General features: G+C 49.5%; 1 protein-coding gene across 2 annotated transcripts in view; it reads left to right on the top strand.

Annotated features, from left to right (window-relative positions):
- The window catches only part of LAMTOR2 (late endosomal/lysosomal adaptor, MAPK and MTOR activator 2), a 131,233-nt gene that overhangs the window by 48,813 nt on the left and 58,004 nt on the right, over positions 1-24,416 (top strand). For both annotated transcript variants that reach the window (XM_069607135.1, XM_069607134.1), the window contains exon 2: positions 3,357-3,519. In XM_069607135.1, the coding sequence (XP_069463236.1) occupies positions 3,357-3,519 (163 nt within the window). The remainder of the gene's footprint in view (positions 1-3,356; positions 3,520-24,416) is intronic.

The raw sequence follows: 24,416 nt of genomic DNA, 5'->3' as shown, positions 1-24,416 counted from the left end.
TCGCGACCGCGATTCAAGATCGTCTCATTTTATTTCAGATACTGCTGAACTCCTGTTGGAGATGGGCAATGGCGCGACCATGCTTTGCTACTTGATCCTCTGCAGCACCAACTCTGGATTCGACCTCAGTGATGCAAGCTCCCTCCTTTTCTAGTTTTGACTTCAAGGAGCCAATAGTAGAGACAAGATCATCCAGTTTAACATTTACGGCCAGAAAGCAGTTTTGTACAGTCGTCAGCAGGTTGTCCTCTCGACGCTGCAGGGGAGGGGGATTGATCGCCTGCCGGAGGGTCTGCCTCAGGGACGGGGTATTTGGCAGGAGTATTTGTATTGGTGTCCATTGGGCCCCTCTTCTTTGCAGCGGCCCCCTTGGTCATGATGCATAAGTTTTGTCACCAGGCTGGGAATGAAAAGACGTGGGGGCAAACAGTCCACCAGAGCACCAGTGCCTCAGAGACAATAGCAGGAGAGCCAACAAGCCAGCCCAGGTAGAGAGCAGTACCGGTGTGTACCACAGCCTAAAGAGCGCCGGGCCGGCAGTGAGAGACCGATAGACCAGGCACTGGAGTCTATCAGTCACCAGAATATACAGCACGGGTATCCAGTAGGGCCGTCCCCAACAGGCAATGCTACTGGGTGACCCACAGAGAATGTCCACGTAGTGCACGGGCATTCAAGGGGCAGATGTCAGTCCTGTCACTGCAAGCCCCAGAGAACAGGCCGGGCGTCCCAGCTGCACACCCGGGCTCCCAGTCCGCTCACACCAATCCGATGTTTCCAATGTGCATGTAGCTTCGTACCACCGGGCTTCCCTATTGCACCTGCTGCGGTCGCCCCATTCGGGCAATGCCCAGTCACATATGCAGCTCCACACACCAGTCTCCGCCAACCGCCTTAACGTGCAGCGAGACCACAAAGCCTCCCCAAAGGGAGGGGGCCGCGGGGCAGCAGATGGCCCGGTGTAACACACAGCTCCAACCCAGGGAACTGCTCGCCCCGGCAACGAAGCGCAGGCTTTTTTAAAAAATGTTTTAAATGATTTTTATTAACAACACACACATTGAGGACATTCGCATTTAAGCTTCAAATCATTGTATTCCTATGTTGAGTGTCGCAGTCCTTGCTTCAATGCCCCCTTCTTGCGTATCTCTGGGCATGTCTGCCTCATTAATCTCTCTTATATCATCTACACTATTGTCGGCCTGGGAGGGTCCCACTATCGTGGCCACCAGTGTCTCCATGCTATCGGGGGTCCCGCTTCCTCCTCCCCTCCCCTACTGATTGCTTCATACCAAAATGCCGTATCTGCATCTGCCCACTTCAAGAGGTCAGCCGACCACATCTCTATTCTGGGTCGTTGGGCTGCCTTCCATCCCATTGCGATTCTCTGTTTGGCCAAGATGTAGGCCAGGTCTTTCATCTTACTGATGTGCTTTAGGTTGCGTGGTCTGGCAAAACCCCCCAGAATGCATGCCCAAACTGACTCCACCTCAAGTATGATCCCTTTTTCGGCTAGGCGTAGCTTAACCTCTGTCCAGAATCTGCCCACCTCCGGGCATGCCCAAAACATGTGTATCATCCCAGCTTCCACCTCCCCGCACCTTGGGCATTTCTGTGTCACTGGGCTTCCAAACCTGGCGATTTTACTAGGGGTCATATATGCCCTATGAGTGACATATAACTGGATCTGCTGTAGCCTCGCGTAACGAAGCGCAGGCTTACCGCAGCGCTCTCCCGCCACTGGCACACGAGGTCTCCTGAAGGTAATCCCAGCATGTATAGGACACCTTGCAGCTCCCGGCTACACCAAGCCAGCACTGCGGTCAGCGGCCCCTCCAGCTCACAGCCCCTCCGCCGGGTGCCCAGTTGAAATATAACTCCAGGGACCGCGCCAGAATCCAGCGCGACCGGAGCTCAGCACCGAACCAAGTCTGTGCCAAATGGAGTCGGCGCCGCCCGCCTTCCCCAACAGACCACCGCCGCTACAAGGGCACAGGTGCCAATTCTGCTCGAAATGTGGCACACAGCGTCAGCAGCTACTCCCCCGTCCACCAAGAGTAGAATGACGCTGCAACATAGGGTGTAAACGGATTTATCCCAAAAGACGGATTCTGCTCGGCAGGAGCTTTCAGCCTAAGCGGCCATCTTGCTCGTCAGCTCAACAGCACCCTACCCTTTTTTTTTTTTAAATATCTTGGAAAGGTTATAACTTTACTAGTCCAACTAATATTTGTTTTGCATGGCAGGCCCCATACCATTGTAGCATATTGTCAGAAGACCGACATGTGGAGTTTGGATTTCAGTTTGATACCGCCAAGAACCAAAAAGGGATGTTAATTTAGTAGAGCTTTCTACATACACCGTAATCAGTTGCCACTGGAACAAACTGACAGAAATCACAATTGCCCCGTTCGGCACACTTCTTTTTAAATGTGCTGCTGTGTTTGTCAGAAGCGTGAAAGGAGAAAAGCCCCTCTTTACGTTTTGCTTCCCGGCCCTTGTGATGGCCAGGAGGTTTCACTGTGGAGTGTTTTGGGCTGCTTATGGTTGACTGCACGCTCATTGGAGGAGGAAGGGATCTGGAAGCAGGTCTGCTTTGGTGCTGAGCCATGACATACCTGGCTCTGTGGTCCAGATTTTGAAATCTGAACCTTTCGTTAGTGACCTGCGCTTCCAGATAGGAAATAATTAACATAGACTTGCCTCATCCGAGTCCCACATTGCTTTGGGTTTCTAGAGGCCCACGCTACACTGTTTAATGATTTGTTTTATACTATTTTGGTATATGTAGAGTGCTAGCTCACTGTACACACCATAGGTGCTTTCACTCTGATATGGTAGTTGGGCCTAACAGGGCAAACCCTATGTTAGGCCCACACATTGTTGCAAGCAAGCAAGTTCTAGAAGTATTATTATAATTGTGCAGGGTCATAATGCTTCTAATGCTCTTGTCGACTTGGTAAGAGAAGGGATCTTGTATAGAATGAAACTCTGGCGTATGCAACTTTTTGGTTCTCCACACATTTTTGACTACAACTCCCATCTCCTTAGCCAGCCTTCATGGAGTCTTGGTTAATAACATCGGGAGAGTCACAGATTGCAGATGCTTGCTCTAAATGGTTCTCATCTTTGATTGCTCTACACTGCAACAAAATGTGAAATCAGAACAGCATATGAAAAGGTGGGGGTTTCTTTCATTTTTTATTTTTCTACAACTTTTGCATCAATGTTGGGGAAGACCTTTCCACTTCTCTTGAATCAAGAATTGGGCTTTTTGTGCCTCGCATCATTGTCTCGACCGGAGTTATTGTGGGGATATGTGTACTTTTTATAGTGTTTCATTTCTTGTCGTTTAGGTTGCTGAACAATGAGGGCTCCCTGCTTGCTTATTCCGGCTATGGAGATACCGATGCCCGGGTGACTGCAGCCATTGCCAGCAACATATGGTCAGCCTATGATAAGAACGGGCACCAGGCCTTCAACGAGGACAATCTCAAATTTATCCTTATGGATTGCATGGTAAGAAATTGTTGAGGCATGTTAATGGGAGAGATTTTGCAGTATGGTTCTGCATTGGCAAATATAACATACAACCTTGTATGTGCATCAGTGGCTGTCTTGCGACTGTCTTATACCCTTATCGGCCATGATACTTTGTTTATTCTTTTGTGCTCTTTCCAAAATCCAGATAACAGTTTTTGCACTTCTAGTTGTAGCGACTTTCACTACTGTGGTGATTGTTTTTTTCAGATTTTATAATTGTGTATCAGCAAAGTTGAAAAATAATCAGTTTGATACTTAGTTTAATATTTAAAGTTTGTGAACATGCATATTTCAGTCTTCTAGTCTGCCTTAAATCTTATTTTCCCGCAAGGGGCTTTTTTGTCTTGTCTACTTCTATTTACTTTATCCAAGGCCACAGTGCATTTCACTGTCTCCACCCATTCCTTGTGTAATGAGTCCTCCATGGAGATCCCGGTTCTCCAAACGTGTGATGACTGCAGAAAAGCTAACATAAACCAAACCGTTACTGAATCGCAAAAAAGTGATGTTGGAAGTTTCTGCCATTATTGGACTACGCTATCTAATTTCTTCTCTGAATTTTTCAGTTTAACCTGAGCTACCAACTGAGACTTTTGCTGCCCTTTAGTTATTTTATAGCCGGTCATGGATTTATTTTTTATTTTTAGGGTAGTCAGTTTGATACAGTGTACAGCGCCTATGGTTTTGTTGTCTTCGTCTCAGCCATCCGTCTAGGATATCATCAGGGTTTTTCCCCTTTAAAAGTGTCATCCTGTGGTGAATCAACAAAACACTGGACTCTCAAAATAAAGTTTCAAATGGATTGATTTACAAACCAGTATTGGTTGGGATAAGTATCTGTAAGGGCTACAGTTTACTTTACAACAGAACAGGGAGCCCCCTTCTTGGAACTGACTAAACCAACAGGGTAAGGATGGGATAAACAACGTGCCTGGGTTATACTTATCGTAGCATTTTGTTATTCCCCAGCTGCTTTGTATAACTGTCTTAGGGATATAAGGCCTAGTTTCTTGGCTTTGCTCTGTAAACCAGATGGTTTGTGTGTTGTGTTTTGTTCACTGTAACACAAGAATTTCTCCTCCTGAGGTTGGCTTTAATCAACAGTGTCTGGTTGGTATGAACAATAGTGTTGGTGTTATTACTATTACACTTGAAGAAGCAGGGGAGATTATTATACCTGTAACCGTCTTGGGGACGTAGTGTCCAGCTGCTTCTGAGCTTCACTACTGGAATCATGAATGTAGCGGCCTGCGGCTGCTTTGGTCCAGGTGTGCTTCACCAGGGTATAGTGTTCTTCTCATCAGTTATAACGGGAGAAAGTGCATGTTACACTTGGGCCTGGGACTATAGTGCTTTGGGTCATCCTAAAAGATTTGGTGCCGTTGTCACTGAAGGGGGTATCTTGCTGTACCTGCTCTCTACAGAGAGTTAATGTTCTTGGCCCTGGGAAGCCCCACAGTCTGTTACTTTCCTTGGGACGATCGGCTGCTGCAGCCGTCCCTTGAGTTGGCTCCACAGATCCTTAGGCTTTTTATGCAGCCACCTCAGCACACTGCCTCTGTGCCCACTGGCACACCCAATCTCCACCAGCTCCTCGCAGTAGTTCATGCGTGTCTCTCTCCAGCTTCTCTGGGTGTTCTCTTCTCCCAGGGGTGTCTGCGTCGTTCCCTCTGCCCCTGACCAACCCCCCCATGTCTGCTTCGTTCAGTATCCCCATTCACCCCCTCCTTGTTCCCTCTTTCACATGCACCCCCTTTTTTTCACCCTGACTCCTGACCCCAGCTTCTCACATTTACTAGTCTTTCATAGACCTCTTTTCATGCCTTTTAATTATGAACTCTGTTTTCGTGGGGCCATCAGATTGGTTGAACTCCTGGTCTGTTTTATTTAGACTCCATGCTGCGGATCAGCAGTCTGGTAAAGTGAGAAGTGGCCCATCTGCAATGTTAGTCCGGTGCAACTCTACTGTGATTTCTGAATCTGGCTTCGCTCTGCTTTCGTGGGTTAGGCTGTTCTTTAATAATGGCTCTTATTTGCTGGATTCACCATGTCTGCTTGATAGGTCTGCCTGTTTGCGCCATTCAGATCAGTATTGCAGGAAGCACAATAGTCTGTTCTTCTCTGGGTCAGGGGGATTGTCCCTTCAATGTCTCACGTCTTGGGGGTCTGACTAATTCTGTAATTCACAGTAGTTGTTAGGTGTAACCATAGATGAAACCCTAAGAGGTGTTGGGGGAGGCAAGGAGTGTATTGGGTTAGTGACACCAGTATTGCAAAAGGCATTTGTTTGGATGACTGTGCCCTCCCCCAATCTGCGTATAAGCGATACACAGTGGGCATCAACCAAACAAGATGAGCCCTTGTCCTCCTCTGAGTCAGATGTCTCATCACTCAGGATAAGGCTTATGTAGCACCATCGTAGTAGTGCCTATAGGTAGCTCACGGCTCTGGCTGGCTTGCTTTGTTAGGTTGGTTTTCCTGGGCTGATGTAACCCCTCAATCCTTGTGATGGAGTCACAGGACCGACTTCAAGACAGTCCACAAGGTCCAAGGTTGCCACATGTATCTTAAGATTGGGGGCCTTGTTATATGGAGGTACTTGTATTATGTAGTGTTATTGGATAACCTGAAATATTAATACATTATGACACTAGATGGACCAAGTTGTTGATTGTTTTTAGATTTATTGACTCCTAGGTTGGTAGCATTGCACCCTGAAGAATTTCCAAGCCCCTAGAAGATTACCTGAACAGATGATACCTAGAGACACACTCTATACCCATAAACATGCATTTACATAAACATGCATTTACATATCTATTTTGATAGGAAGCCAAGCTTCTCCTTTTATTCTGTGTGGGGCTAGCCAACTCATCAATGAGGCAGATGTGTTGTAACTTTCGAAGTATCTGAGTTACTGACCCTACTTTCTTTTGATCAAAGTCTGGCGATTATTCAACTTCAGGTCCCAGTATACCTGCAGTCGCCCAATCACATAAGTTTACATAGTCCCGTCTCACAGGGACAACCTAGCTTATGTCCACGCAAATTCCTTTTTGTTATCAGGAGCAGTTTAATGATTTAGCCAGAAGATCATTTTAATAATATGCTTGTATTTCACCTCAATATGCTATTTCTTTTTTTTTTTAAACTTTGGTTTTATTAACATTTTCTTAAACAAACTTTAGGGCACCAAGCATATTCACATGAAATCTAGTGACAGGCTCATAGGCCTCCGCCCCCCCCACCCCCACCACCCCAATACAATCCCACCCCCCAACAAAAAATCCCCCTTCTCGGGGCTTTGTGATGCAAGCTCTATTAGTCTGGAGCTTGGGAGCGAGCAAGAGCATTGACTTCTAGTATGGCTGTACTCCGTCTGCCGATTCCCGGGCCATGGGCGCCCGAACCATTCCCAATTCCACGCTACGGATCAGTGGACATCCCATCCCCAGGTCTGTTGCACCCCGTACCAGTTCGCTTGGAAGGCGGCCGAGACATTGTTTACCATTGCTGTCAGTTTGTCCATCAAGAACATATTTTTAACCTTCTGTAACCATTCCACCTTGGAGGGAGTTTCTGGGCTCTTCCACTTTTGGGCGAGGGCAACCCTTCCCGCTCGTAGCATTGTTTCCCACATTCTAGGGTACCTAAATGTGTCCATGTCCTCTGGGGGAGGCCCAGCAGCATAGTCAGAGGGTTGTGGGGGAGCAATTCCTCAGAGATTTCAGCGATCCAGCCCCTTACCTCCTCCCAATATGCCTGTACCTTCGGGCAGTGCCACCACATGTGTGCCCTCGAACCAACCTGGTCGCAACCCCTTGGGCATGCTGGGGATACACCTGGGAACATTTTTGACAACTTTGCAGGGTCTCTGTGCCATCCCTGGAGGATTTTAAAGTTGTGTTCCATATCCGCAGTAAATAAGTTCCCGTGGAAGGCTATTTTAAATATCCTGGACCAGGCGTCCTCCGAGATCTCTTCCCCTGCCAACTCGTTCCAAAAAGAGCGGAACCGTCTCCTCTCCCCCAGATTAACAGTGTTCAAAATTTTATACATCCCTGAAACCGCTCCCTTCCTGGAGGACGCTGTATCAAGAAACTTTTCAAAGGGGGACAGTTGTCTCTTCAAATCATGGCCCCAGGCCTGGTCACATAGGATGCCCTTCAAGCGGAGATATTCAAAAATGGATAGTGATCCCTGACCAAGAGCATCCCTCAATTCCTCGTATGGTAGGAATTCTCCTTCCTTAAACATCTGCCCTGCCCATTCCATCCCCGAGTCGGACCAGGACTGTGCACAGCGGAACCCCCTACTGCCCAGCTTGAGGGGTTGGCCCCATAGAGAGGACATCGGGGACGGCCATGACGTTAAATGTGCTGTCTGGGGGCCCTCCCGCCAGATCGCCCAGAGAACGCCTAATGTTGGGTGGGACTTCAATCTATTCGGAATAAACTTTCGTGGGGCCCATAGAAGGTCCCGAACCTTTAGTGGATGGGTATCCATGTCCTCCAGATAGGACCAGTATCTGCCCAGCCCCTCTTTCATATGCTCCAGGAGGACACGCAACTGGGCGGCACGATAGTAAAGCTGGAAATCTGGCAGCCCGAACCCTCCCTCCTCCCTAGGTAAAGTCAGGACAGTTTTTGCTGTTCTAGGTGTCCTACCCTGCCATATAAACTCACGGACTGCGTTTTGGAGGACCCTGAAGGTTTGGTCGGGGACGACCGCAGGAAGAGAGGTAAAGAGATACAATAACCGTGGAAGAATGTTCATCTTGACTGCCGTCATGCGGCCATACCAGAACAGAATCATGGAGCCCCATCTCCTCAGGTCCGCCGTAATCCCCACCATCACAGGGTCGTAATTCATAGGGGCAAGGTTGGAGAGGTCCCTGGGGAGGAGGACACCTAGGTATCGGATAGAGATTTTCCCCACTGTTATCCCCTCCAACCTGTCCAGGGAGTCCAAGCCCGGGTCTAGTGTTCTCATGGGGAGTAGGACCGATTTGGATGCGTTAATTTTGAGCACCGAGAAGCGCCCAAATGTGGCTATCAGAGACAAGAGGGGGGGGGAGCGAGAGCCGCGGGTCCACCAGGTAAGCCAGGATATCATCCGCAAACAAGGATAGCTTAAATTCCACCTCGCCTCTCTTAATCCCCTTGATATCTCTAAGAGCTCTGACTGCGATGGCCAGGGGTTCCATTGCAAGAACGTAGATTAGGGGGGGGAAAGCGGACATCCCTGCCTGGTTCCCCGCGTGAGGGAGAACGGGTCCGATAGCCTGCCGTTCACCTGAACCCTAGCCTTCGGGGCCCTGTATAGTGCAGCCACCCAGTCCCGGATCTGTGGCCCAAAGCCCATTCTCTGGAGGGTGAGTGCCATGAATCTCCATTCGACCCTGTCGAACGCCTTTTCCGAGTCCAAGGATAGGACGCTCGCGTCAAGATCAGACCTCTGGGCATGGTGGAACAAATCTATAGTTTTTCTGATGTTGTCTGAGCCCTGACGACCTCCTATCAAACCCACTTGGTCTCCGTGGACTAGTTTTGGCAGGACCCCCTCTATCCGCCTCCCAATCACCTTAGCCAGGATCTTCACATCAGTATTCAACAAAGATATCGGGCGGTAGGAGGCACACTCCGAGGGGTCCCTACCATCCTTGGGGAGCACCACTATGATCGCCTCCATCATGGAGTCCGGGAGAGACCCCCCCCCTCCAACACTGCGTTGAACACCTTTACCAGGTACGGAGCCAGGGTAGAACGAAACCTTTTATAGAAGACCAGCCATCCTCACCCGGGGAAGTACCCCCCTTCATGCCGCTAATCACTCGCTCCACCTCATCCTCGGTCACCGGACCCTCCAACCCCTCCGCCATCTCCCTGGAAAGGGCTGGGATCTGTATAGAATCCAGAAACCCCTCGATTTCCTCCTCATCCCCGTTATATTCAGACGAGTATAGTTTTTCGTAATATCTGCGGAATGCCTCTCCTATGTGGGATGGATCGTGACCTAATTTCCCCTCCTCGTTTTTAACTGCTCTCACCATTTTGCTTCTCTGGACCTCTCGCAGCTTCCAGGCTAAGATCCTGTCCGCCCTGTCCCCCTTCTCCTAGTACCTCTGTCTGACCAGCTGGAGACTTCTCTCGGTTTTTTGGAGGAGGAGTTCCTTTAACTGGAGCCTGTAATCGTCCAGGGCGGCTATCCTGTCTCGGTCTAAGGGCTCCGCAGGGGTACCCCCTTGTTGGAATTGGGCAATTTTCTCCCTCAGGGACCTTTCCTGGATGGCCCTTACCCTTTTTTTTCCCGGGCTCCTATTTTGATCAGGACTCCACGCAAGGTGGCCTTGAAGGCATCCAAAGGGTGTGTAGACCCACCTCCCCATTTTCATTAAACTCAAAAAATTCAGTGATGGCCTCAAGTTCCTCCTGCGCTAGTACCTCGTCTTTTAGTAGAAAGTCATTACACTTCCATCTCCCCCCGCGGTCACTCAGCCCTTCCCTCGCTATAGTAACTCTGACTAGGTCGTGGTCAGACCAGGGGACCGGCTCAACCCTGTAGCCAGATATAAATGGGAACAAGGACTCGTCCACCAAGATGTAGTCTATTCTGGAAAACGATGTGTGGATTGCTGAGTAGTACGTAAAGGAGGGGGTCTCGGATCTAGGGGTTGGGACCGTATCCACCAGGCCTAGTTCTGAATTAACCCTCTGGAAGGTACGGGCCATGACTTCATCCGCTGCCCTGGGGATCTGGGGGCCTGTTCGTTTCCTGTCCCGGATTGGGTCCAGGACCATATTAAAGTCCCCACCCACCACCACAGTACCGTGAACAAAAAGTTTTAGTTTATCCTTCATCTCCTCCCAGAACTGTGCTTGGCCTTCGTTTGGACCGTAGATGGCCGCCAGGGTGAGTGGGGCCCCCTGCAGGGCTCCCCGGACTAGCAGATAGCGGCCCCCCGGGTCTCTCAATATGGTTTCTTTTTCGAAGTTGACGCCTCTAGCTAATAGTATAGCCACCCCTCGTTTCTTTCCCTTGTGGGAAGCGCTGAAGACCTCCCCAATCCCACCACCCCGCAATTTGGGTTCCTTCCCCAGAGGCCAGTGGGTCTCTTGCAAGAAGAGGATGTCGAGCTTGGCTCTTCGGAACTCCCTACTAACCAGGGATCTTTTCGTGGGGGAATTTAAGCCCCGAACATTGAGGGAACCCACACCCAGGGCAGGCAGACTCTCAGCCATGATCTAAGTAATCTTCCCTCACGGTCAACGACTTTGTAATGCTCATTGTGCTTTGAACTCCCCTCTTCCCCCCACCCTTCCCCCCCCCCCCCCCCCCCAGGCGGGCATGTAACAAAACCCCAACTGCCCCCCTACCCCAAATTCAAACTGAACCCCCTAAACTTTCGTGTACCACTCCTCCCCCCTCCCCGGCGTCCAGCCAAATAGTTCCGCCAACACTGGCTTTTGGCCGACCCACCAGCCTGCCCCCTGTGGCCAGGCTAATAGCCCTTGAAGCTGATCCTCTAGAGCCCCCCAAACCCTCCCATGGCTGCATTCCTTTTGCGAGACCCATTTACTTGCTGTTCGTGGGGATGCAGTTAACGTTTAAACCTCCGACTCCTCCAAATGCCATTTAGATCATGACGGTTCGAGTCCGTTCTCAGTCCTCGGAATCGTTCCGACCGCCTTCCTTTGCTGGAGACTGGGTGTTCATTTTCCTAAATTTCCGCGTACCGGTTCTCTTTCTCCTGTCCCTCGACGGGCCGGGGTCACCGGGTCTGTCCCCCCCTGGGCCCGAAGGGCCCCTCCGGGGGTTCGTGTCCACCACGTATTCCTGGATCGCACCGCGGATGTCTTCTTCTGTGATCAGGGTCGATCTTTGGCCCATGTATTCGAATGTCAGGGTGAAGGGATAGCCCCATCTATAGCGTATCCCTTTTTCCTTTAGCAGCTGCGTGAGGGGGCGGCACATTCTCTGCTTAGCCAATGTGTATGCGGAGAGGTCCTGGTATATGGAGATCTGGGCATTATTATAGGCGATTTCTCGGGCCTTCCTGGCCTCCTCCAGCACTTTAGTCTTTTCCCAGTAGTAGTGGAACCGGGCCAGGATCGAACGGGGGCCCCCCCGCTCTGCCCCCGCCCTGTGCACTCTGTCGAATGTAGGCTCTGTAGTCATCTCCTCCACAAACAGGAGAGTAATGATGTCCCGCACCGTTCTGGTGACGTCCCTCTCCGTTTCCCCCTCCATTTCGGGCACCCCGAAAAATCCTGAGGTTGTTCCTCCTCTCCCTATTTTCGAAGTCGTCCATCTGGCGGGCTCTCTCCTCGTCCCTCTTTTCCAGGGCCTCTAGCCTCATGTTGAGTTGAATCTCTTGGGGTGCCGAGGTCGTTTGCTGGATCTCGACTTGAAGCAATCTGTCTTCAATATTATCCACCCTTTGGTCCATTTTTTCAAACTTCTGTGCAATATCAGAACGCATGTCCCTGATTTCTTGTAAAATTGAGGCGAAGCCCCTTTCCATGGCTGAGGAGTATGGGGCTGCGTCTTCCGACTGGGCATGGTTCTTTTCAGACTTGTACCTTTGTCGCCTTTTTTGCCCTCCTGGAAGCGATATTCCTGCAGGGACTCCCGCCAGCTCATCAGGTGCCTTCCCTTGGTCCACTGTCTGGGCCTCAATGTCCCTGGCGGGGGGTGAGACCGTTCTCCTGGGGACGCCAGCGGGGGGGGCCCCCCCCCCGAGACCAAGGGACCGTCCACTGGGGCAGACCCGTCCCGGGCCGGCTCCAGCCGGAGCTGTAGAACGTTGCGGGGGGGGGCGGGCACACGCCCCACCGCCACCCGGCGGTGGCCTCACACCCCGTCTGAACTCCCCGTGGGGGATCGGGGCCTTTACTGGGTACCCCTTGGAGGGACGCCGGGAACCCGGAAGCCTGTAGGGCTAGTTTCGTGGGCTTCTTTGAGTCTGCAGGGGGGGGGCGATCTAGATCCCCCGGGCGGGCACACGCCCCACCTTCGACAGGCGAGGGCCTCACACCCAGGTAACCCCCCTGTCTGGTGGTGCTAATGTGTTCGGGGTCTGGGGGGGGCGGCTCGTACCTCCGGTGTGTTCCTGGGGTCCGCACCCGCCGGCCACAGGCGAGGGGAGGGCCTATCACCTCGGCCCGCACGCCTGTGGGGAGCGGTCCCTGGACCTCATCTGGTTCTGCTGTCTTTGCCTTTCGTTGGGCTGTGGCAGCCCGCGTTTGAAGATCCAGGGGGGAGGGGTGGCCTCACACCCCGACTCGCTCCGTCAGCCTCGCTCAGTCCTCATGGGCCCGGGGGGAGGCACAGGTCCCCAGAGCCCGCCTCGGGCCTCCGGACGGGTCCCGCCGTCCTGTGTTCGGGGGAAATCCCTGGGCGTATGCCGCCAGGCTGGGGTGAAGTACGTGGTGAGGAGGGAGCGTGTCTCCTGGACCACGGTGATGTCTTCGGGCCGCCTCAGACCCGGTCCCCGTACCAGGTCGGGGGAAAAAAGCTAGTCTAGGGGAGGGCGGCGGGCCGGGCTATGGGCCCGCCAGGATGCGGGAGGGGCCCGCCTCTCCTCCGGCTCCGTGGCCTTCCGGGCCGCGCTCTTCTCCCAGTGCGGGGAATCCCGGGTCCCGATCTTCCGATTCCCGGGGACCTCGGATGCCGCTCTTTCGCCCGGGGGGTGCTCAGGGGGGGCGCCTGGCGAAATCGTTGGGGCGGGTCCCCCGGGGGCGCTTGGGGGGGGGGGGGGTACTCAATCCCTTACAGAAGCCCGGTCACGGCGGGAGCTACGCACTCAGGCAGCCATTGCCTGTGCGCCCCCTGGTGGCCTCTCCCTCAATATGCTATTTCAATGCAATTCTCCACTACCAGATCGACACATTTTGCTTGTGTGTATTTTGCACCCCAGTCATCTTATGTGGGACTTCTGGAGATAAGATGTTCAGCTCTTCTGACCTTTCACCCTTCGGGCTAAAATAGCTCTGCCAAACGTCTCGTACCCATCAATGGCAAATGCTGGGAAGAGTAATTTGTGTGTGTGAGCTACATTGAGAGTACTCAGTCTGGAAGACCTTTAACTAGGAAGAAAGACTATTTGATCTTGGTTTAGCTGTCTTAACTCATTAAGTCCTGATGATGCATGCATGCATGCATGCATGCATGTATGTTAGTGAAAATGCTACTCTTTATCATTAAAAAGATGGACCTAAGATGGGGTCAAAACAAAGGGAAGGTAACATCAAGAATTTGTGCAGCTGCTCCAGGAACATTTCTGGACGGATGCGTGGAGGTCTCGGTTCCCGCGTGGGGGTGGGATACACCTGTTTGTCGCTCCCTCAAACTTCCACTAGGAAAGACCTTGTATCAGTGCCACAGGAACAGGAGAGTATTGTATCCTTACGTAAGGTGGAGACTGTCACCTGGCCAGATCATAATGGCGGGTAGAGAAGGGGAGCAAGGGCCACTGCAATGGTGTTGACACTGGGGAGATCCCTCCAAAAACATTTGTGGGAAGCAGCTAAAGCTACGGTAAGAGGCCTCCACATTGCAGAAGGGGCAAGGAGAAAGAGAGAGAGATCTGGTGCAGGGAAGACTGTGGAAGGACTTAAGGAGTATGAGGATGCAGTTAACGAAGCCTGGGAAGGAGTATGAGGATGCAGTTAACGAAGCCTGGAGGGGCTCGGGAAGATGCTATTGCACGAGATGAGAAAAGTGGCAGGAACTGCACTCTCTCCTGATGGGTACTAAAATAGTTGAGATATACCAAGCAGAGGTATTATGAAAGGGAGGGGGGGCCGTGAGGGGACCCTGCTAGCGAATAGGATACGAGAGAATGGAGTGGAGAGTTGACTGGATTGAGGATGCGCAGGGGAATTTGATTATTGCCCAGAAAAATATCCCAGATCGTTTTGAAGAATATTATAAATGCCTCTACACACAGCCCCCTACGAAAGAGGATGCTAAGATTCAGTAATACCTAGGCAGGCTTCCCATCCCAAAGCGGACCAGGGTGGAAAGAGCCATGTTGGAAGCAGAAATTATATCGGAGGAGGTGATCGGGCCATGGGCCTTTTAAAACCGGATAAGGCGCCAGGGGAGGATTGTTATACCTCCTGATTTCTACAAGTAGTTTCAGGAAACCCTGGTGGGGCCCATTGCACAAGTTTTTAATTCTGTAAATGGTGCCAACTATATACCACCCACATTCTTGGAAGCACTGGTTGCAGTTCTATCCCTAAACTGGGCAAGGACCATGTGCAATGTTCAGCACACAGGCCCATTTCACTACTAAATGTAGGTGCCAAGTTATTCTCTAGGATTCTGGCGTCTAGGCTGGAAATGCACCCCCTAGACTGATTCATCGAGACTAGACAGGGTTAATTCAAAACAGGCAGGGCTCAGACAATCTACAGAAAACCCTCCACATAATAAATATGCCAGCAGTAGGGCAAAGGTGGGCCCTGATACTATCTCTCGATGCCGAGAAGGCTTTTGATCAGGACAATTGGTCCTTTATTAGGGGGTTCTCAAGACATTAGTATGGCCATGAAGTGGATGGGATGGATCTCTGTCCTGTACTGGTCACCTAGGGCTAAAGTGGTGGTGAATGGGGAGGTAACAAGGGTGTTCTCATTGAGTGGGGGTATCAGGCAGGGTTGCCCTCTCGCCGCTGTTGTACGCACTGGGTATGTAACCATGGGCAATTGGACTGTGGGAAAGCAAGGTTATCAAATGGGTGGAGATGGGAGTAGAATACAAGGTGAGCCTTTTTGACAATGACTCTTTGCTTTATATTACCAATCCAAGCACTCAGTCTCCCGCCTCTTGCAGGGGCTGGCCACATACGATGGCATGTCGGGGTCTAAGATTAACTTGAAAATATCAGTGGCATATCTGGTGGGTACGTGGGACCCGGCAGACCAGAGTTACATAGAGGGTGTGGGTTTTAGTATGCTTCTGGAGTTTGGGGGTTGACCCCATGGAAGACTTCAATGATCTGTTTAGTAAAAACTACCCTGCCCTTTGGGACAGGATATATCTAGATCTGCAGCGCTGGGGGCGGTTAAACCTTTCTTGGATGACCTGTTTAAATTCTTAACTTTAGCCTGCATTGCATCTAGCTAGAAATGTGACTGTTAGCTTGCACCACACTTGGATGAAACTGAATGACAAATGCAGCACTTTGAATGTAATCGTGATCACTAGCCTGACTCGCATCTAGACGGAATATTGAAGATTAACAAGTGCCACACTCAGATGGATTAGTGAATGATAGCAAGCAACACCCCTAGACATAATTGCAAGGAAAGCAATGCCAACTAACCAATCCACTAACAATTTCATCCATCTGCATGCACCTCTCAAACTCTAACCAAACACAACCGCAAGCCTAAAACGCAGCAATCAGCACAAACTTCACTACAATGCAACAACAAACAAACTGCACATAGACTTGCACAACAGCACACGACGACTACTGACCGTAAAACACCCCAAGCCCAGCCAACGGACCCACCGGGCTGAGTTTGCCAACAGCACATCACTGCTCTTGCACTTTTCCAGCTTATTCCCACTAACTGACCTCCTCCAACCCCCTCTTTTAGTGCCGCCAGAGCGCCAGGGGACCACTCCGTTTGTGATAGTGCATGGTACAAATATCCTTTAACATTAACATTGTATTAAAATGACGGTTCTCCTCAAATTACGTTTTGTTTTCCAAATGGTCCAGCCGGTGGTCCCGGCCGCGCCTTTACGAAAAGCAAGAGGGCGCTCCTACACTTTTTCTATGGGCAAGGGCAAAAAACTAGATTAGCCTACAAGACACTAGTATTATTGAAAGACAAGGGTGGGGTGGGGGCTTCTGGTCCTCGTGGCATACTATCATGCCGCGCAATTGCATATCATGGTTGACCATGTGTTTTCCAAGTAAGCAAAACAATGGGTTCTCAAGGACCACACGGTTCTAGCTCTCGTCACATTGGGAGAATTAATGTGTGCCCCTCATAACGTAATTCCCAGAAAGGTGTTGACGCATGCCATACTAAAGGCATTTTGTTCATTATGGCGGGAAAACAGCACCATGTCGACGTGGCCTTCGCCTCTCGGTTGCATATGGGCGCCAACACTGAGAAGCCTGATCGTGGAGCCATCACAGTTCAAATCTTGGTACGAAGCAGGCCTCTCTAGAGCAGGGCAGATGTGGAAGGGAGGTGGGTTTGTGTCCATAGACTGCAAGAGTGCCTGCATATCGGTAAACTTTCGGTTTTCCGTTATTTGCAGCTTAAATGGCTACTTACAAAGCAATGTTGGGGGCAGTGGAGGATCATCTACAAAGATATATTGCCTCCTTTGAGACAATATGGTTGCAGCATACAAACATGATGGGTCGGATAGTAAAGCTGTATGGGGAATTACTGCAAAGTGATCCCATTGATGTCCTGCAGGCAAGTGTAAAATGGGCTAAATATCTGAACAGGAATTTAATGGATAGAATGTGGTCCAAGATATGCAGGAGGGTGATGGTCTACGGCATCCCTGCAATATAGAATGCAGGCCGTAAAACGTAGATATCGTTGGCACTAACCCCCTGCTGTGCTTGCCAAAATGTACCCATGTGTGGACTCCCGCTGCTTCAAAAGTCTGCAACTACAGAGCGTTGTTTACCATATGTGGTGGGGCTGCTCTCATATACTGTTGGTGGCAGCTAGAAGCTGCATTGCGCAACACTGGAAAAGGGACAAAATTACCACTGAAAAGGAGTGGGTACAGACAGTGAGAGCCATTTACGATATGGAATACCTAATACACTTGATAGATGAATCAAGAACAAACTTAGAGGGTGCTTGGCTTCCCTGCTTCACCAAATACGGACGGTTACCTGCTTTGGGAAAGCAATTGTATCATAGTTATGTACTGACAGTGATGGAGATACAAAATGTTTCAACTATAGAGTGGGATGGGGTAGGGAAGTGGGGGTATGAAGTTTCTAAGTGGGAATGTGTTATTTGTGTAAAATGTTTAAACTTGCATATGGAAAATAAGAAAATTATAATAAAACTTGATTTTGAAAGAACAAAAAAAATGGACCTACAATTGGAATAATATGCCAGGGATTAGGGTCTGTTTCCACTCCTAGATATTTCATCATCAATTGTCATGCTTTGAATATTCCCAGTTTCCCTGCTGGGGATTTTCTGTATAGCTAACAGTAGTTTAAAGCTTAGCCAATCTGCTCGAGTAGGCTGTGTGCTCCGCAGTACCCTCCTACAGCTCCTATGCATTAGATCTCCCCCACCCCCACAGAGGCCAACTTCTGATTATTCACTGCACATCTTGTGAGGTGAAAGGGTTTGTCAGCTGTTCTTTCATTCAACTTTTGCAGAGTGAAAAGTTTATTCTGAGGAATAAGAAATTATGAAAACTGACATTTCGTTTCCAGTGTCTAAATGCTTTGGGAAGTGTGCTGCACTTAGTTTGAGACCTACTTAATTCTAGCCATGACTAAGGCAGGTAAGCTTATTTTTAAAAAAAATGGTAAGACCTCTAGCCTTTAATTTAGATTTGCCGAATGCTGTTGCTTTGTTTTTTATCACGTTTCTAAGAATTATTAACGTGTTTAGTGCCAGGCTTTAAATCGTAAGCACTGTCACCAAATTGGCTTTTGCGCTTAATATTTTTGCTCTGAATAGTCATTGTTATCGACCAGTGCCGCCGCCTTTGGGAAGGGGTAGATCAAAGGTCAAATCATCTTGGAAATGGAGATCCAGATCGGATTTTGGTCTTTTCAGAGACTGAATCTGTGTCCTCTCCAGCTACCAAAAGAGCATATTTGACACTCATGACCATGAGCTTACTGACCACAAAGGATCCTTTAAGGACTGGCTATTCCTCACACAATATGGCCAGTGAGAGCCTGGTCCATTTTAACAAGTTCCAGGCTGCAAGCACCTTGCCGACCTCCACATCCACACACAGGTCATCATCCAAGGAAGCCCCCACCATGTTAATGGGTCGGACAAGCATCTATATGTTGCTATCAACAAATTCCCCAGAAGTGATCAATGGCACTCCGTCTTTGAGACAAGTGTCCAGGTACTCCACTATTTATTGCCCCACCGATCGGGGGGAAAAAGGAAATGTAAATGTACAGGAGAATGGGAGCAGGCTCGGAGTAGAAACCTCAAGCCCTTGACTGAGGCCATGGTCTCCAATTACAGATGCTGACCTCTACCTGAGAAGATTAAACATCGGAGAGTTTCTCATTTTGAGGGCTGTTCAACCATGCGGCCATTGGTGGTGGTACCATGATCCCCAGGAAAGGACCCAGACTTTGAAGTTACTGCAACCAGTAACCAAACCTGAAAAAAGCTGAGAGGAGCTCGTCTTGTCAGCATGTTGCTTGCACCTTTGAGTACTTTCCTCTCTGCATCAGTTGGTTAAGGAACTAGACTGAAGGCTGCGAAAAGGACAATAGCAAACAACCTGAACTTGCTGCAATTACCCACTCTTGGGGTCAGGCTTTGGCATGAACACACAGTATAAAAAATAACAGACGGAGGAGCAATTGGATGTTTAATTGGCTTGTACCTCTGAGGAAGACGAATTGAAGGATTTTGTTGCTCCCTGGTTGTCCCTATAATGGCCATCTTCTAGGGCAGTGGTACAAATTTCAAGTTGCAAGCTACTAGTCAGCCATAAGGTTGTTCACCACATTGATTCTATACATACACCCAGCACACCATTTCTTACTTGCCAAGAGTCCGTTATCACTAGCCAAGGGCTAGTGGTGAGTGCATATTTTCCACTAGGTAGCATCTGCACTGTATGATCTCAACCTGAATGTGGCAAAGGGCAAACGCATTAGTTTGTCTCATCCCACCATTTAGAAATAAACTCAAACTACCATCCTTTGTTTCTTACTTTGCTTCTTCCACCCCACCGCTCTCCCTCTTGGGCAAACTTCTTTTAACCATGCCCATTGTAAAAAAAAAAAAAAAGTGTGGACTCTCACCCCCTTTGCACTCTGTTTTTCATGAGTATGGCCAATTCTCTGTTCCAAATCTGGCCCTGTGTTTTTGTGGGTGCACCAGGAGATGGGATTGCATGTAGCGTTTTGCATGGCACAGTCATACCACTCTGTTTAAATACCGGGGGGGAATTCCAAACCAGTGGCATTTCATGTGGCCATTGTAAAAAAAAAAAATGCCATTGTGAAAAAAATGAGAGCAATTTGAGGACGTTATGCCATTTGAGTCTGCAACCATAAGGTAAACATTAGTAACCGGCACCACTCTAACTGGCACCGGGACCAGTAATTGGATGAAAACCCACTTACAATGCGCACATAACTGTAATATGTTGGCTATAATTTAAACACCTCCATGGCCTAGATTTTAACCTCCTCTTACTTGGGGAGCCTTACCCCATATAAGCAGGTCCTGGCCTAATCTGGCTGAATATTCCTGGTTGTGTCACACATGGTACCCCTGCCCCACTCTCCTGGTAATCGCAGTGACTGGCGCTTCTACCCATGGTGCAGCAGGGGGAGCGGGCTGCAGGCGGGCACACGAAGAATGGCAGTGTCTAGTGAGCACGCAGCTGGTCGAATCGGCGTGCTTCGCCTGATTTGGGCACCGCCATCCTGGCACCCATGCGCACACCACTGGTGGGCCCACCCCTTTGGTAACTAATGCCATTGTACAAGAGCCTAGTTTTGGTGCAGCATTCAGATACAATCTGGCTCCAGGCTCCATGACCCCACGTCGAAACCCCTGCTGCTGCCAAAAAAAAAAGAAAATGACCCTGCAGCGCTGGTTACTGATCACGGAAGTGAAAGGGAACTGGTGCTGCAGGGGCATAGCGCGAAGGAAGGAGAAAGGTAAGTAGGGTGGTGGGGGTATGTTGGGGGGGTGGGAGTGTTGTGGGTGTGTATGTTTGGGTGTGTGTATGTATGGTTTTTGTATTGGATGTTCGCATGGGAAATGTACGAACATTTGTAGTGCGTACATTTCCCATGCAAACCTTTACGTCGTGGACTTTTCCGTGACGGAAATATCATGTAGATCCCCTGGTTCTGGCCCACTGTTGACTGTCTTGTCCGTTCTACCCTTCTGCTTCTTTTGATGCCTGGGATCCTGCATGCCTATCCTTCCCTCCGGTTCTTCCAGACCATTACCTTGTCGCCATCAGCCCTAGCACAGTTATGTTGGTTCTTTCCTTCCCTGTTTCCTGCACAGCTTGGTTACATCTTGGTCCCTAATTTTTTGACTTGGATTTAGATTTCCCTTGCCGGTCGGCACGCTTGTCTCATGACTGTTGCCCTTATCCCGCCCAGCCTGCTCTGGACGTACTTCCATCCATTAAATCCCAGTTGCAGTGCTTGCACTGTCCCAGCACTTCATGAACTACTTGGAGGCCATCCCCTGGTGCAGGGAGGTGGCCTCTGCCAATTCCCGTTATCCACACACTGGCAACTGTGTGGGCTTAGGCCTCTGCCCTACAACTCACACCCTGCAACAACCGCAGCAAGACAATGGTGACCCAAGAAATGGGTATACTGCGCCGAAGAGGCTCAGCTTGACACTGATCTAACAAGTATCAAGGTCAGCATCTGGCCATTCTTTTAACCATTGAGTTGCAACCAAAATTTGAAATGGATGTCAGCTGCAACACAATGAGATGGCAAATTTGTGACCTTTTGCTGCTGTACATTCTCACTCAAAAAATAATTTTTCGCCTGAGAATATTTTGACTTTATCCTTGCTTTGACACAATGCAGATCATACGTAATCTATTTCATTGTCTTTTGGCCATGGCAACGCTGTATGTGTTCTTGCTCCGTACTACATTGTATCTTAAAACAAAGTTCAGCCTTAAAAAGCAGGTCAAGTGTAGACCCCACCCCCGAGCCCATCCTTTTGTATTTTGGCAGATTATGGTGCCTCTGCATTCATCAGGAGACAGGGTTATTTCTTGAGATATTTGTTTTTGCCAGTTAATACAAAATGAATGTGCACATGGTTTGGGTGTAAAATGTCAGTGCCTCCACTTATTGTAAGTGCAATGTATTTATATTTTGATATCATGGAGCAGATCATACTCCCCGTTTCACTTATGAGCTGACAAAGCATCAAACCATGAATTTGGTATGGTTTAGGAAAGGGTAATGAATCAAAGGTTAAAAAAAAAAAACAGTAAGACTTCTAATGGCTGCAGCTATATACAATGTGGGTTCCATGGGCATGCATATAACAATGACTTTGTAATAAATAATGACGTCATCAGAAACCTTGACGTCATTTTTGCTCCATATGGATGGACAATAAAGGGAGCCGTAATCATTTTCTTCAGAATGTTCAGACTTCTGCCCATTAACCTACCCCAGATGGATCCGTAGGCATCTGGAAAGCTAGCACAATGGGACTTAAATTTCCTCCTCCATAGAACTACTCAACACCTGTGAAGAGAAGTCCCTACTTCCAAAAACACCAATAATGTTGAATGCTGGTAAGGGGAACCGGTTTCCACACATAGGATACTGTAGTGTAACCTATTTCTCGGACTGATTTTCATCACAGAAATTAAACCTGACTGACAGCATTACAGCTGAGTAGCAAGTATACAACTATCTTAGGACTCGCCTCTGATAACTAAAGGCGAAACATATAACCTTCTCTCCCCATCTTGGCGACAACTGTGGGGCATGCAAAACATGAGGGATTCGCACTAGTCACTGAAATTCTCTCTAATTAGTTCATGCTTGTACCCTAACATTTTAAATGATCCATTGGGGGCACAAGAGGACATTTGCACCACTGTGCTTCAGGCCGAAGATGCTTCACAACCAATTAATATCAACAGTTGTCTATGCATGGAAGAGGCACCCATTAAGGGCATTGATACCTTTATTCTAAACATGTGAAGTAGGCCCTCTATGGTGATTTCGCTCCTTTGTTCTAGGAGCCATATAATGATAGGACTCAAATTATATTTTGAGGCCCTGCCCACCCAGTGAATGGAGTGGGGAGCTAAGTAGTTCAAAGCAGACCCTCTTCCGCACCCCCCCTTTACTCCTTAGATAAATTCACATTAAGTGAAATGGGTCTGTTTTCTTACCTCTCTGGTCCACATCTCGCCTATCCTCACAGAACCGCTGTCTCATTTCCAGCAGTCCCAGCTCTTTCCTGTCAAGTCCTTGAACTCACTGGTCCAGTCGTCTGACAGTCACATAGCCCGTAAAATAGTTCCTTCCTTCTAGCCTCAGTGGACACCCTGCTGCCACGTACTGCCAGGCACCCCTCACCGCGGTTCAGGCCAGACCAGTCAACAAACTGCTAGCATAACATCGTAAACAGGAACTACTGTACTGAAAGTGTAACCCCTTCTGTCCCAGCTAACATTTTACCCTATCCACTGCAGTTTAAATAGGGAGGAAGAGACTGTTCTAGTCTAAAATAAATGACCGTAATACTACAAAAGCATTACTTGGTGTATGGAAACCAGACTTTCGAAATGGATTGTGTCTTGCATTGTCCACAAGGCCTTCTGGGGCCTCAATACCTTAAACTGTCTCTTCCTAAATATCTTCCTCCTCGAGCTCTTTATTCATCCACCTCCAACTTCCTCATGGTCAGCCTCTTCTCCAAGCAACGAGTTGGTGGTAGATCTCTCTTCGGCGGGGGCCTCCCTCTGGAACAGTCTCCCTGAACTTTAGGAGAACCATCTCCGGTTCCGGAAGCACCTTAAAACTTTCCTCTTTGCTTCTGCTTTCTCTCCCCTCTCCCCTGCTGAATTCCTGGTTGAAACTGAGATTGCACTGGTTATCTGGCCACCCTTCTGATCCCGGGCCCAGGCCCTGCCAGTTGCACACCTGCACTGCCCATCCCATGTACTGCACTGTCCCCTCCCCCCTCGCTCTTTTCCCTATGCACTTGCCCTATCTGAATGACACTGGGCCTAGTAAGATCGTTGTCTGTCTTCCCTCTGTTCCCGCTCCCTTGCATTTTTTCGGCAGAGGGCGCTCTGCGTCGATGGCGTTGGGTCGATGTCCCTCAAAGGCTTCCATCGACGGTGACGTCATCGGATGTTATAAGTAGCACGCACGGCACCCGTAGCCTCAGTTCTGTTTTGTCCGCAAACTAGTTTGCTTCATAAAACTCTGCGAGCCTCGTAGTTACTGTTAAGTTACCGTACTATGTCGTCTTCTACCCCGACAACCCCGCGGTCTGTTTCAAGAAATGTTGCGACTGCAGGTTCAAGATGTCGATCACGGACCCACATTGAATTTGTCTTTGGTGCCTTGGCAAGGGTCACCTTACGGATGACTGTTCGAAGTGCCAGTCGCTGACTGCCAAGGCCTTGCGGGAAAGAAAGGGGAAATTGAAGGTAGACAGGGTGTCCAAGCCCCGTAAATCTGAGTTGGCTGGCCTTTGGACCGAGTCGAGAGGGGACTCTCCTAGTCGGAAGAAGTCAAAGCGCTCCAGGTCTCGCAGTGGTTCCCGCCACTCATCTTTTTCGTTAGGCGGTCCAGGAAGCAGCGTCATTGTTGCCTTCCTCTTCGGATGATGCCTCCCCGAGAAAAGATGACCTGCCCCACCAGATCCTCGACCCCGGAGGAGTGCGATGCTCTCTGGGTGCAGATGTTTCTGCTATTTCAGTCCCAAGGCACATTTCCGTCCACGCCTTCTGACGAAGCAGGCAGGGAACTGTCTCAGCCGGATAATCTCGCACCTTTGGGCCCGGGTAGCTGGCGTGATAAATATCGGGAACCTTCGAGGCCCTGGTCAGACAAGGCTTTGGGTTTTCACCAGAAACGTGCCAGGTCCAGGTCGTGGTCTTCGTCTTTGGCAAGGGTCGAGACCTGT

The sequence above is a fragment of the Ambystoma mexicanum genome, chromosome 1p, assembly GCF_040938575.1.
Source record: "Ambystoma mexicanum isolate Mex_15411 chromosome 1p, UKY_AmexF1_1, whole genome shotgun sequence".
NCBI classification, from domain to species: Eukaryota; Metazoa; Chordata; class Amphibia; order Caudata; family Ambystomatidae; genus Ambystoma; species Ambystoma mexicanum.
This window is presented reverse-complemented; position numbering and strand designations above follow the sequence as displayed.